Raw genomic sequence first — 13,600 nt, forward strand, 5'->3', positions numbered from 1 at the left:
TACTTCCAGAGACAACAGCAAAGACCATTATGGGGAAAAGCAAAACCTTCTCATCAGAAAATTCATATCTACTGATCCCTACCAGGCTAGCAAGTTTATTCTTCCTTTGTCCAATCCAAGACTAATGGGACACACAACCATTTAAAAACCCTCATAAGGAAAAAAAAAAGATATTAATAGTTGCATGCACTTTTAATGGAAACTGGACAAATTTGTGTATATAAACCATAAAGGTTATTAAATTTACTGTATGTGGCTCAGGGAATCGGAGTCACAAACTGTTGATATATAGGAGAATACTTGAAATGCAAATCAATTATCTGCCCTGCTACAGTCTTCCCTGAGCACCCTATTTTGGCCACCAGATGATCATTGCTCTGACCTTAACATTGGTTGAGTTTCCCATATATGGGATTAATTAATAGTTCTGTGGAAGGCTGGCACACAGGAACACTGCCAGGACCATGAACCTTTACAGATTATGATTAGATGTGAAGAATTAAGTTATGTAGCAACTAGATAAGTAGATTTGCTGTTCTAACTCCTAATTCACGTATCAGCAGGTAAAAAAAATATTGCCTTCAGGAAACTTTTTTGAGCTGCTTAGATAAGCTACAGGCTGAAAAAAATGTAAAATTGCTGTTTTGGATGCAAAAGAAATTAAAGATTGGTATTTTTTAATCTTTTTAATATGTTCTTCTATGTTTTGTCTCAGTAAACTTTACATTTTACCAATCTTTATTGCAACTTACCTTATTTTAAAACAAATCAAAAGAGAGCACTGAAAGAAGTGACTACTTAGATGTGAAAATGCAACAACTTATGAAACTGGTGTATATATGAGTTACTTGGGGTAAACCTCTCTGTTCTGTATACTTACGCTCCACTTTTACTCAGTTTAACAAGGGTAGTTAACATTTAAATTTTTGTTTATGGCATACATAGGCACATGCTAGTTTAATACACTTGAGATTTGAATTTGTTTGCGGATTTTTAACAACAGATCTTAGTGAACACTATGATTCATTTAGGTTCAGCTGTGTGGCTAATTAGACATGCTCTTGTCCATTTAGTCAAAGTACATCATATTTGAAAATACAGTCAGATTTTTGTTCTGAATCAATAATTCATACTTGATATTTTTAAAAATAGACTCAAGGAGAAGAACCAGTCTTAATTTCATCAGTCTTTTTTGCATATAGGAAAAACTACTCCAGCTTTTAAAACATGAAACCCCAAGTATCAAACTTGTATGAAAAAGACAGAAGTAGTAGGATTATGTATTTTATCAAGGTATATATAATAAATTATTGATATTTGCTGCAATTAATATTAAATAAATAAATAAATAGAACAGCATTTGGGAAACAGCAGTACAGAACAAACTGTATTTTCCACTGAAATGGAGAAGTAATACCCCTATAAAGGACTTCTTTTGGATCTTCATTATACTTGAAGATTAGAAGGGACAGAAAGATCTAATGTTGTCCAGGAAACTGAAGAAACTGTCATTAAATACAAACTGAGAACTGGGAAAATACAGCATGCTGAAAAGGCTTCTCGAACTGAGGAAAAATAAATTTCCGTTGACTATCTGCATTAGATTTTTTCCAGGAAAGAGGCTGCTGTGGATGCAAAGGTTGCTAAATATTCCATTCATAAACCAGATGTCTCTTCTTCCTTGAGTCTGTAAATTTTGGAATGCTTTTTGTCCTCTGTCTACATTCAGGATTCTGACAGTATCAAAGGGAGTTCTGCAGTCTGCAGCAGTGGGAGGCAGCCTGAGCTAGCAGCTGGCACAGAGGACTTGGACAAAAGCCTAACTCCACTAAGTCAATAGCAAACCCCTCATCAACTTGACTGCAAACTGTAAGTTGGTGTCAAAATTATTAGTTTTTGAGGGGTGGGCAGTGTTTGGATCAATTACCAGATGAAAGATCAATTCATAGCGTGACATTGGACATTCCAACTCACCTTCTGATGATTTAGTTATCCACTTCTCAGTTTAGCATGTTCTTTCATATCCACCTCAGTGAATTGATTTGAAATTCATAGATGAGGCAGGTTATATAACTGCAACTGTCTAGATCTAGTTTTTGCAGTAAGAACTGACTCACCGAGATGTGTACATGTGTGCACACCCACATGCACATATAAACCCTTCCTTCACTGCTTCATCCTAACAGACAGAACTTTGGAGTGGTTCTTTAAGAACCCAAAGTCCTTCTCCAATTCCAAATTATTGATCAAAAACTGATGGAATGTAAATATGGACTTACTTGTTTAAAGGTAATGAAAGAAAGCTAAGTTTTAGTAAGTGGCAGTTGAAGTTGTCTGATATTAATATACTGCTTTTAAGAGTGGTGGGTAGTTATTTCTGTATTTTCTTTTTAAGAGCAGGATGCTGAAATCAGGAGTGGAGGAAGCAATCTTGTAATATAGCTTAAAAAGTTAAAAAAGACCCATATGCTATTCTTCACTACGAAGCACAAACGGAACTAGAGCAAATACAATGGGAAAGCAACAGACAGATAACAGCAAGGGAAATAGCAATGCTATTCAGAAAATCAGGAGAATGATGAATAATTTGTTAGCTTTGATGTCAATGTGTAGGGGTGGATCTCCAATACAGAAATATGCATTCCTTCTTTGATTCCAGCAGGTCCAAGTATACATTCTCTGAGCAGCCAAAATTCTGATCAAGCTGAAAACAATTCACAGCGATGCTCAGGTATACTTCATGAATAGATAGCGTACAGAAGTTGTTGGTATTTCTCTGGATGGTCACGGAAAATAAAAAGGTAAGGAGAGAGGACACAAAGAGTATACTATTCTGGCAGCTCAGCGAGAGTTATTTCTGCTCGCAGTTGGCCTGTATTTGGTCCTTTACTTTGCATTACACACTTGAAGTACAATGTAAACATAGAATAGTAGATAAGATACGATAAGCCTTAGTGCAATGGCATATAATGCACAACCTAAAATAATTGTTTATCCTTCTGTAGTATGTTATTAATCTAATAAAGTAAAAAAATATGTAAAAATATATACCAGCATTAGGAATTTGTAACACAATTAAAATATACTTCCCTCATTTCTATTGTAAGTATACATATATATAACACTTCACAATGCAAGTAGCCCTTAAAGAACAAATAATGTATAGTTTTGAAACTTAAAGTATTACTGTGCATATAAGTTAGCAAACCACATATTCCTCTGCTTAGGAAACTCACAGACATATGGGGTAAGGTCACCTAAAGGAACGTGGTAAAAATTTAAAAAGGAAAAAAATTCAAGGAAGAAAGCTGCCAATGTTCTTCCCAGCCAGGTACACTGCCTTACATAAGGCTACACTAGTATAACAGGGATCCCTGCACAGTGTGTCTTCTGTCTTAGGATCTGGGATTTTTTTTTTTCTTCTTATAAAATTATTTTTTAGAGATGTTATCAGAATACTCCATTCTCAAAAGAAACTGGTTCAAGACATAATCCATCACTGAATATGTATGTGTTCCAAAACATTACCCATATATGTTGCTGGGTTTACAGAATCCAGAGTTCATTGTGTACCTAATTATAGGTTAGGATTTATCAGAAACAAGGATAAGAATTCTTATGTATATTTGTTATATAATAATTTGTGCAGCACTTTCTGGTATTTTGGGTTCATGCATGCAGGGTAACATTTAAGAAAAAGTGGGTGTAGCAGCGTTGAATGAAGAAACAAACCAAAAAAAGGAACTATTAGCATGTAATCACTACATTGAAAACCTTTACTGACTCAACCTCTCAGATGGACTACTTAGATTAACATTTTCAGGACACAGTTTTAAAACCAAAATTATTCACATGCAATTTTAGGACCTGAATTCAAGAGAACAGAACATCTGAAAATAACGAGAACTGCAAAAGTACAGTAATTCTATGGAGTAAGTCAATGAATGTCTGGTTTGCAATGTTTACAAGGACATTTAAGTCTTCAAGAACATTAACCTGTGTTATTTGCACTCCAAAGAGCTAAAGGGAAATGGATTCTGTAAACGTGGATTCCATAAACTAATGGATTCTTTTTTTCATTTTATTAACACTTTGGTCCAGAGAACAGATTAATATTCTATCTTAGAAGTAAAAGTCAGAGAAAGCTCTTATAGATGAAATTAATTGCATTTATTAATTGTCAAAATGCCTTTCACATTTTTGAGTCTTCATCTCACCTACCACACACCACTCCTCTATATTGACAGTGGAAGTTTGTCAGTTAATGGTCTAAATCTGAAATTGTCATTGAGAACATAGCATATTATCAGCCTATATGAACCGAGATAATGCACTTCTCTTCCTTGCCTTTTAGTTCTTCATGTGTCAGCCAGAGTGCAATTTATCTACTGATTTCTTTGTGGGAGTCAAGTAACTGACAAAAAAGAAAAAAAGAAAAAAATTCTGAGCTCCTTTTCAAGCTCTGCCCATCATTTCCTCTGTGACTTCAGACATGTCACTTAATCTTTCTTTACTCCATTTCCCCCTGTAAAAATGGAAGCTGTAAGCCATTCCCTTATTTTCCTTCTTTCACAGAGATGACTGCTGTTCTCCAACCTTTACATATTTGACACTGAAACACAGGCTAACTTAAAATACTGTGCGGCAGACCAAAGATATATTCATGTAGAAATACCTGAGCTAGCTTTAACACAGGTATCTCAGATGTGGCAAACAGTCTAATTATGACCTCTTGGAAACAAATCTCCAGGGAAGAACATGTGAGACAAAATCTACAGTGCTGCAGTTTCACTGCTGTGGGTACTCTAACTTAATTAAACCAAAAATAAAACTGATTAGGACACTACATGCATATATAAATAGTATATATACAGAAATCGGGGCGGGGGGAGGAAAATAATTAAATGTTTCTAAGAAGGCTGCAAGAAACATGACAGAGGCCTGAGAGAACCAAGTGAATGTACATGAAACTGAACAATGAAAAGCTCTGCTTAGAGATCGTATGTGTAATTGATAACATAGGAATTAATATGAAAAGGCTGTATTGTTCATTCCTCACATGGCGAGAATACATCTCCAGCTATCCCTGCCTACATTAGAAGAAATAATAGTTCATGGAGAGAAAAAAATAACAGGTGTATGATGATCAGAGACTGAAAAACCTAGGAATATATATAGTTCAGAGGGAAGATAAATTATAAGAAAACATAACAATCCACAGTATTTAAAAAGTAAAATGGAATACTTCCATGCCCCTTCTCATAATGATAAAAAGGAACAGTCACTAGAACTGTTAAATAAGAGGAAAAAGCAAATAAAAATAAAACAATTTTCATAGCCTTCACAGGAATTTCCTGTTGAAAGATATCCTTCTAGGCCAGTAACTTGAAGAGGGCTAATGACTTGTGATAACTTAGGTTATTGTTATTATTATTGTTATTATTATTACTACTATTATTATTATTAAGAAAATCACAATTTAAAGCACATGATGAATACTAACTGTTAGAGTCAGGAGGATAGGTAATTCTGGAAGCATCTGCTACAGGGATTTTTTTTTTAACTTCCATCTGAGGTATGTGGTATTAGGCATTGCCAAAAACAGAAGGCTATGACTAAAGACCAGGAAACTCATTTACCTTGGTAATGTCTTCATCCTTGATATACAAATACGAATGTAATAAAAATGTTCTTGAGAAAATTATTGTGCAATTTATGTTAAAACAGTGCCATTCTAACAGCAAAATTAGAGAAGATGGCTACACATATGAGCAGAATTTCCTTGTAAGGAAAGCTCCAAGGGCAGGGGATAAATTAACTCAGAAGTTACTTCTGGTTCTGCACTAATTAACAAGATCTTTGCATACTGAATTTTCACAGTCAATCTGCTAACATTTCTTTTTTCTTTCCCCCTTTTTTTTTTCCCTCCTGCATCTGACACCACAGCTAATCATCAGAACAAAACTTCAATCTACATTTGACAGTCATGTAGGCTGGTAGGTAATGTACAGCATATTCTAAGAAAACCAACCCCCTTACCCTTTTTTTTTTTCCCTTTCCAGCATTTTATCTTCGCCTGAGAAAATAGAAAGAGGCCTCGTACCAGCAAACAGAAAGCTGAATTTCATATTTACTCTGACTGTGAACTCAACCTTCTTACATTTGCCTTAACTATAAAAATTACTTGTTTTCCTTAGTCATCTTAGCTTGCAAAAAAAGTATCAAATGTGTCAGAGGGTTTAGATTACTGTGCTGTAAATTAACATTTCAAACTTTAAAATGAAAGGAAATCCAAAGCAATTAGTTATAACTGCATTGTTTCACACCAGCTGAAATTAAATGGTAAATATTTGAAGTAATAACAATTAATAACTAAGACAGCTTCAAAAGTGCTGTTTCCATGGAAAATCTGCATGAAAATCCGGTATAAATTCTGATTAAAACCTAACCAAGCTAAACACTGCAGATCACCTAGATTCCAATTAAATGTGACAAATGAACACTTGACAGATTTCAATTCCAATTCTATTTCTGTCAGAATGATCCATTAATATTGAAGATTACATTATCAGAATTTAAACAATACAATTGTGCTTAAAATAGTTAAAATGCAAGTGGACTTAAGAATCAGACCACAGAAAACTCTCACTCAGATGTCAGATATTACATATATGAAGGAACAAAAGTACATTCCATCCTGAACTGTCATTATTTATAGATTAATGTTAACAAAAATTTCTGGAGGCAGATGACGTGCCACTGTTGAAACCTTGTTTTTAAAATGTGACAGCAGTATTCAAAAGTCTATAGAGTATAATCTTCATCACAATGTCACCCACCTTTCAAAGGTCTCAGTTCAAGGTTTTATAAAGGAGAAGGAATTCCTGATTACTATATGCAAGTCCTGCTATGCAATTGTTTTATGGTAATTTTGTTTTCATTCACTTATTCATGGAAAAATATATTTATGTAGCCCTATGTTTCTAACTATTCTATCTATATAGTACTGTTTTCAGAAGAGAATCTGAAAAATTCATCCCACCAAATATAAAATATAATCTTTCAAAAAATCAAGTAATGTCTAAAATACTTTGTTAGAATGCAATGCCAGTTCTTGCATCAACACAAAAACTTAAATAAACTGGTTTGCTTTAACTTTTGACACTGCTCAAGCACTCTTCATTTTCAGTTACACTTCAGTAAGTATGATATTTTCATTGGCTACTAAATATATTAAAAACTATTGTCAATTGTAGCTCTACTGTTTTCCCAGTATGGTTCAGCATACTCCATAACAGCATACTTTCTGAACTCAGAATTTAATGTCTAGCGATCTACTACACTGCTATATGTCATGAGGAATTAACAAATTGCTTAGTTTCATTATCATACCACAAAATCTGACTACAAACAGTCAATAAAGTAATCATCCCAATTTACGCACAAAGTCTAGAAGACTTTCTGGGGCATTTTTTTGAGTAATCCCAGTATCACTTTCTCCCCTACCAGAAACACATTAAAATGAAATGTAAAGAGATCTATTCATATAAGCAACCAAGGAGAATATGTATACACACACTTATATATATACATAACCTAATATATCTTCTTTTTAGATGGATAATACCATCCTCCGGTTTGGTCAATTAGTCATTTGCTGTTGGGATATACATTATAAGCATATGTAGACTGCTGTAGCCATTCTTCAGTCATACACACTGGATTTGGCAGTATCTTACCATGAAGAATAATATACTTTTATTGGGTCAACATGTCTATCTCAGGAAAGACAAAAACCCAAGAACAATTATCCAGCGCTGTAATCTCTGAAAAACTAAAACATGCACTTAGCCAAACTAATTCATTCATTCTGTAACAGAAAACACATGACCCTTCTTGCATATACCCATCAATTCCAGCTGGATTAGCAAACCCATTATTTCATTGGTTATCAAAAATCTGTACACTTTGACATACAATAATTTCTTTTATTGTTTATAAGCAAATAAAAAGACAAAGAAGTCAGCATCTGACTTCATAAAATTTTAGATGAAGGCCAATAAGTGGAGAACAGTAAAACATTCAGGTATTATGAAATACATTTCAAACTGAAAAGATTTTTTAAAATTCTAAATAGTTTTAGATAGAAAGGAAAAAAACCCTGCGATTTAAATTACCTTTATTTTTTAATAGCTGGAGAATTACTTTAGAATAAATAAGGATTCAGCATTTTCCCCTTCTACATAAACAGACCCTGAATTTAAATGAGATGTATAGAAAAGTACTATACAAAATAAAGTGAAGAAAAGGAAAGTAATGTTCTTCTTTTCTAAATAATGAAGAATGGACTTGACACTCAGTGTTATTTTGAAAAAAATCTATATTACGTTTTTGGGAAAAAGGGAATTCTCTAGAGTGGGGTTTTTAAATCCTACTTTCTTTTGCTGATGCTGTACATGTTACATTCTGGGAAATTTCATAAGTAGTTGTTGAACCAAAAATGGAAGGAAAAGAGAACACATGTCCTTTATGGTCTTTTATCTAAAATGAAAAGTATGGAATTTAATTCAATTACTGTCTCCCCAGCCCTCTACTAGTATTTTTTCAATGTTTTAACTGCTTCTGCAGTATAGTTTTTAAATCATGTAGAGAAAAGACAGTGCTGGTTTTATTAATAGTGTTATGTTCCATTATTTTGTATATCTGCATTTTAACAAGCTTTAAAATAAAATAATTACAATTTTAACTATTTAATATATTTATTTATTTTTTTGGACTGACCTTTCAAAAGTCTACTTAGTATCACTTGCTAGTGAGATTATATGTGTGAATGTCGTGTTTGCCCCTACCATTTTCCATATGCTCTGCCTCACCAACACTGCCATCCGGCGTAGTCCTTTCGTAGTTGTCCTCTGGGAGTGGAAGGGCACCCAGTCTTGGCCCTGATGAACTCTTACTGCTTGGTGTTTCTGACTCCTCCAGACCGCTGTCATAGCAACTCTGCAATGACCCTTGATGTGGGTCCTGAGGCTGACTCACAACAGAAAACGTCACTCTACGAAATGGCTGCAAGAGAAAAGATTCTGAATGTCACTGAAAAGTTCAGTCTTTGAACAACTGATTCTCAAAACATGACTTAAGCAAACTAATATTTTAACATTTACCAATTAAACAATTTTGTCTAAATTAAAGCAAACAGCAAGTACAGTTTTTACTGTGATATATGGTCCAGAACCTTCATGCAGTTTTGCATAGCCTCCTTTCAAATGGCTGCACGAGCTAAGAAAGCTGGTTTACAATTATTTATAAATTCTGTACAGTTTCTCTTTGACTTAATAGTAAAAATTTGAATGGAGTTTATATCAGACTGCATAAAGGTACTTGACAGTGTGTGCATGTGTATGTGTAAGACTGTGTGGGTGGGTATAAATGCTCACCTGTAAACTATATTGTGGTTATTAACAACATAGCAGCACACCCATAAGCTTTTTATAAAATCACTTCCTGTGGTTTTGAAAGCTAGCTGACATGGGAAAGGAGAAAAAAAAGAAGGGGGGAAAAAAAAAGAGTTCAGTTTCTTAGCTCCTTTGCCATAAAATTCCGTGCCTGGAGACAGGGTGTGTTGCCAGCTGACTTAATAAAGCCTTTAAAGTACTGCGAGCACAGCTGACACCACATGTTTCCACTGGGACTGTACAAACATAGATTGTTAGAGATTTGTATTCATTCAAAATGACAGATATTACTGTTGCTCTAGAAGCCTACATGCTGAACCCTGGCACCAGTGAGCATCCCAGGAAGTGGGAGAGTCAATCCTTCACATTTCAGAGGACACTGAGGGCAGGCAGGATTCTCAGTAAGAAGCTAGGGGATTCTCCTATGATTTCAACTACACTCAAGCACTAATGATACATTTCAAATAATTTAATAATACATTTGAAACAACTTACTGTTCGCAAGGCTAGAAAACCACAGTAAATACCTGATGTTCTAGAAAGCACCTTCTAAAACAAACACCAATAGATCCATTTTATAAGACACTATGCAGACTGTCCTTTGTTTAAAATGTGAGGTCTGAGAGTGCTGCCCACATTTGGATTCAGGTGTGTTTCAAGCCCTCTGTTAGAATGAGACACAGGCATACACCATCCCCACTGGCACTACAGGGTGGAAATGTGTATGCAGGCCAGAAGGGGGAAAACAGCAACTACAACCACTTACACAAGCCCTGAAGAATAGAAGTCCGCATTAGGTTTACAGGTAGAGGGGTGGGTGGAGTTTCAGTTAGAATTTTTACAATTTTTTTTGAGGATGCAAAGTTTTGAAGATATTAAGATATTCAGTGCTGATGATAAACAGCTTGGACTACAAATATAACACTAAGTCTTCCTGGCACAATTAGATCAAAAGTTTATAAACGTGAGTGTTGCCAGAAATGCGAGACAATCCTAAGGGAAGAGTCAAGATATGCTTATGGTGAGTTTTTGACCTTTTAAAGTTTCCTTCTGTTCTTCAGCTGCAAAATGCTTTTATACCAATTTAATTTAGAGCTTTGTATCATATCAAATGCAAGGAGAATAGAGGAAAAAAACAAAAGAATGGAGAGTACAAATAACGCACATTAAAATAGCACATTAAAATAGTTTGAGTTGCAGCTCCTTTCAGTAATGTGGAAATAGTAGAAAGCATGGAGGAGGATTAGAACTGCTATGTTAAGACCCTATATCTTTTCCCCATATATGCCCAGTAAGATCTTTCGCCTCCAGTAATAATCAGAAGGAATCCCTTTGTTGAACTGCACAGGAATTCTAAAAGCTTTCTAAAAGCTTTCGTACTGGTTCTGAATCATGCAGGAGGGATAAAGCCCTTTTGCAGTAGTCTGTCATGCAAAACACCTGTGTCATTTGCATTGTACTTTCATATTTCAAAAATAGCGTGTCTATTGTTATTGGTAATTTACACACATTAATTCCCTCAGAGAAATAACTAAATAAATGTAAAGAAAGGTAAAGTGTCTTTATCTAAGCTGTGGTTTTAGATGAGAGCAAGCTTACAGAAGTAGTGATTTCCCTTCACATGCTTTCCACAGATGGACTTCTAAGTATATAAAAAGATGTCAAAGACAATATTTCATATCTTGCAACCAGGCTCTGTTGTTTCTTTCTAATACGACTATTGTCAGATCATTCAAGAATACTTGCAAGTAGAACTTAAGGTTTCACTAGTCCAGTAAAGTCTATTATTCTTACTGCACTGACCAACCTCACAGGACTTTTCCACTGTCTTGACATTAAAGTTACATTTATTTCTTCATATAATTAACATGTCAGGTGACCAGCTACCATTCCTGTTTACATTAGAAATGAAATATATTTGTTTGGAAAATACGGATTCACTATTCATTAAGTATGGCAAAGTTGCTCGTACAATCTAAACTGTACTTCTACTATTACTCAGGAAACAACTCAAGGGGCTGCCTAAGGACATAAGAAAAGAAATTCTCTTCATTCACATTTAACTCTTTGCTGCAATGCCCAGATAGATCCTAAGATCAAGTTTTGCCTCCTATAAGTACTACTGTTCACAGAACTTTCTAGCACGCTCACCTGTCTTTCCTGAAAAGTTTCTAGGTGCATGAGTTGTCCCGCCACAGCTTAGTAATTTGAAAAATGTCATATTTCTGAGGCCAGAGATACAGTTCCTCCTGCTTCTTTCCGAGGCAGTGTACATTTCTATACATATGGCATCCTTGAGGTAGACCCTTTTTCACAATGTTTTATTATTCTGGAAGTCTCTCTTTTACCCACCACCTTGTGCCCTTTGCTGTCCACCCCTACCCACCATTTCCTTGCTTGACTGTACGCTGTAGTTCCCCTCCACAGCCATCACAGGGTCATGGGATGATAGCGGTGGGAAAGGACCTCTGGAGATCATCTCGTCCAACACCCCTGCTTGAGCAGGCACACCTAGAGCAGGGGGCACAGGAACACGTCCAGGCAGGTTTTGAATATTTCTGAGGAGACACCACAACCTCCCCAGGCAGCCTGTTCCACTGCTCTGTTTTTCCTTATACTGAGGTGGAACTTCCTGTGTTCCAGTTTGTGCCCATTGCCCCTTGGCCTGTCATTAGGCACCACTAAAAAGAGTCTGGCCCCATTGTCTTCACACTCACCCTTTAGACATTTATAAGTATTGACAAGATCTAGCCCACCCCTCCGCCCTCACTCAGTCTTTTCTTCTCCAGGCTAAACAAACCGAGGTCTCTCAGCCTTTCCTCATAACAGAGATGCTCCAGTCCCCGATCAACTTGGTAGCTCTCTGCTGCACTCTCTCCATTAGTTCCCCATCTTTCTTGAACTGGGGAGCCCAGAACTGGACACAATACTCCAAATGTGGTCTCACTAGGGTAGAGTAGAGGGGGAGGATAACCTCTCTCGACCTGCTGGCCACAATCCTTTTAATGCACCCCAGGATACCCTTGGCCTTCTGGGACACAAGGGCTGGCTCATGAACAACCTGCTGTCCACCAACACTCCCAGGTGCTTCTCAGCAGAGCTGCTTTCCAGCAGGTCAACCCCAGCTTGTACTAATGCATGGGGTTGTTCCTCCCCAGGGGCAGGACCTTGAACTTGCTTCTTGTTGAATTTCATGAGGTTCCCCTTGGCCCGGCTCTCCAGCCTGTCCAGGTCTCACTGGGTGGTAGCACAGCCTTCTGGTGTATCAGCCACTCCTCCCAGCTTGGTATTACCAGCAAACTTGCTGAGGTTATACTCTGTCCCTTTGTCCAGGTCACTGATGAATATGTTGAACAGGGCTGGACCCAGCCCAGACCCCTGGAGAACACTGCTAGTTACAGGCCTCCAACCAGACTCTGCACTGTTGATCATGACCCTCTGACCTCTGCCATTTAGCCAGTTCTCTATCCACCTCACTGTCCACTCATCTAACTCACACTTCCCAAGTTTACCTATGAGGATGGTATGGGAGACAGTGTCAAAAGCCTCGCTGGAGTCGAGGTAAACAACATCCACTGCTCTCCCTTCATCGACCCAGCCAGTCATGCCATCATAGAAGGCTATCACGTTGGTCAAGCACCATCTCCCCTTGGTGAATCCATGTTGACTACTTCTGATAACCTTCTTTTCCTCTGCATGCCTGGAGATGACCTCCAGAATGAACTGTTCCATCACCTTTCCAGGCATGGAGGTGAGGCTGACTGGCCTATAGTCTCCCAGGTCCTCCTCCTTGCCCTTTTTGAAGGCTGGAGTGACATTGGCTACCCTCCAGTCCTCAGGCACCTCTCCTGTCCTCCATGACCATTCAAAGGAGATGGAGAGTGGCTTAGCAACAGCATCCACCACCTGTCTCAGCACTCATGGGTGCATCCCATCGGGGCCTATGGATTTGTGAGGATCCAATTTGCCCAAATGATCTCTAACCCAATCCTCCTCAACCAAGAGGAAGTCTTCCTTTCTCCAGATTCTCCCTCTCACCTCTGGGGCCTGGGATGCCTGAGGGCCAACCTTAGCAGTAAAGACTGAAAAAAAGAAGGCATTCAGTAACTCTGCCTTCTCTGCATCCTGCGTCACCAGGGCCCCTT

At 37.1% G+C, this 13,600-nt stretch overlaps 1 protein-coding gene across 6 annotated transcripts in view; it reads right to left on the minus strand.

Annotated features, from left to right (window-relative positions):
- PCDH7 (protocadherin 7) overlaps positions 1–13,600 on the minus strand; it is a 291,307-nt gene that overhangs the window by 143,628 nt on the left and 134,079 nt on the right. For 3 of the 6 annotated variants that reach the window (XM_075091714.1, XM_075091713.1, XM_075091716.1), the window contains one exon: positions 8,850–9,066. In XM_075091714.1, the coding sequence (XP_074947815.1) occupies positions 8,850–9,066 (217 nt within the window). Of the gene's footprint in view, positions 1–522; positions 2,777–8,849; positions 9,067–13,600 lie in introns of those variants that run through there. The other 3 variants (XM_075091715.1, XM_075091717.1, XM_075091718.1) reach the window with 2 other exon arrangements.

This window comes from Phalacrocorax aristotelis, chromosome 4 (genome assembly GCF_949628215.1).
Source record: "Phalacrocorax aristotelis chromosome 4, bGulAri2.1, whole genome shotgun sequence".
Taxonomy (NCBI): domain Eukaryota; kingdom Metazoa; phylum Chordata; class Aves; order Suliformes; family Phalacrocoracidae; genus Phalacrocorax; species Phalacrocorax aristotelis.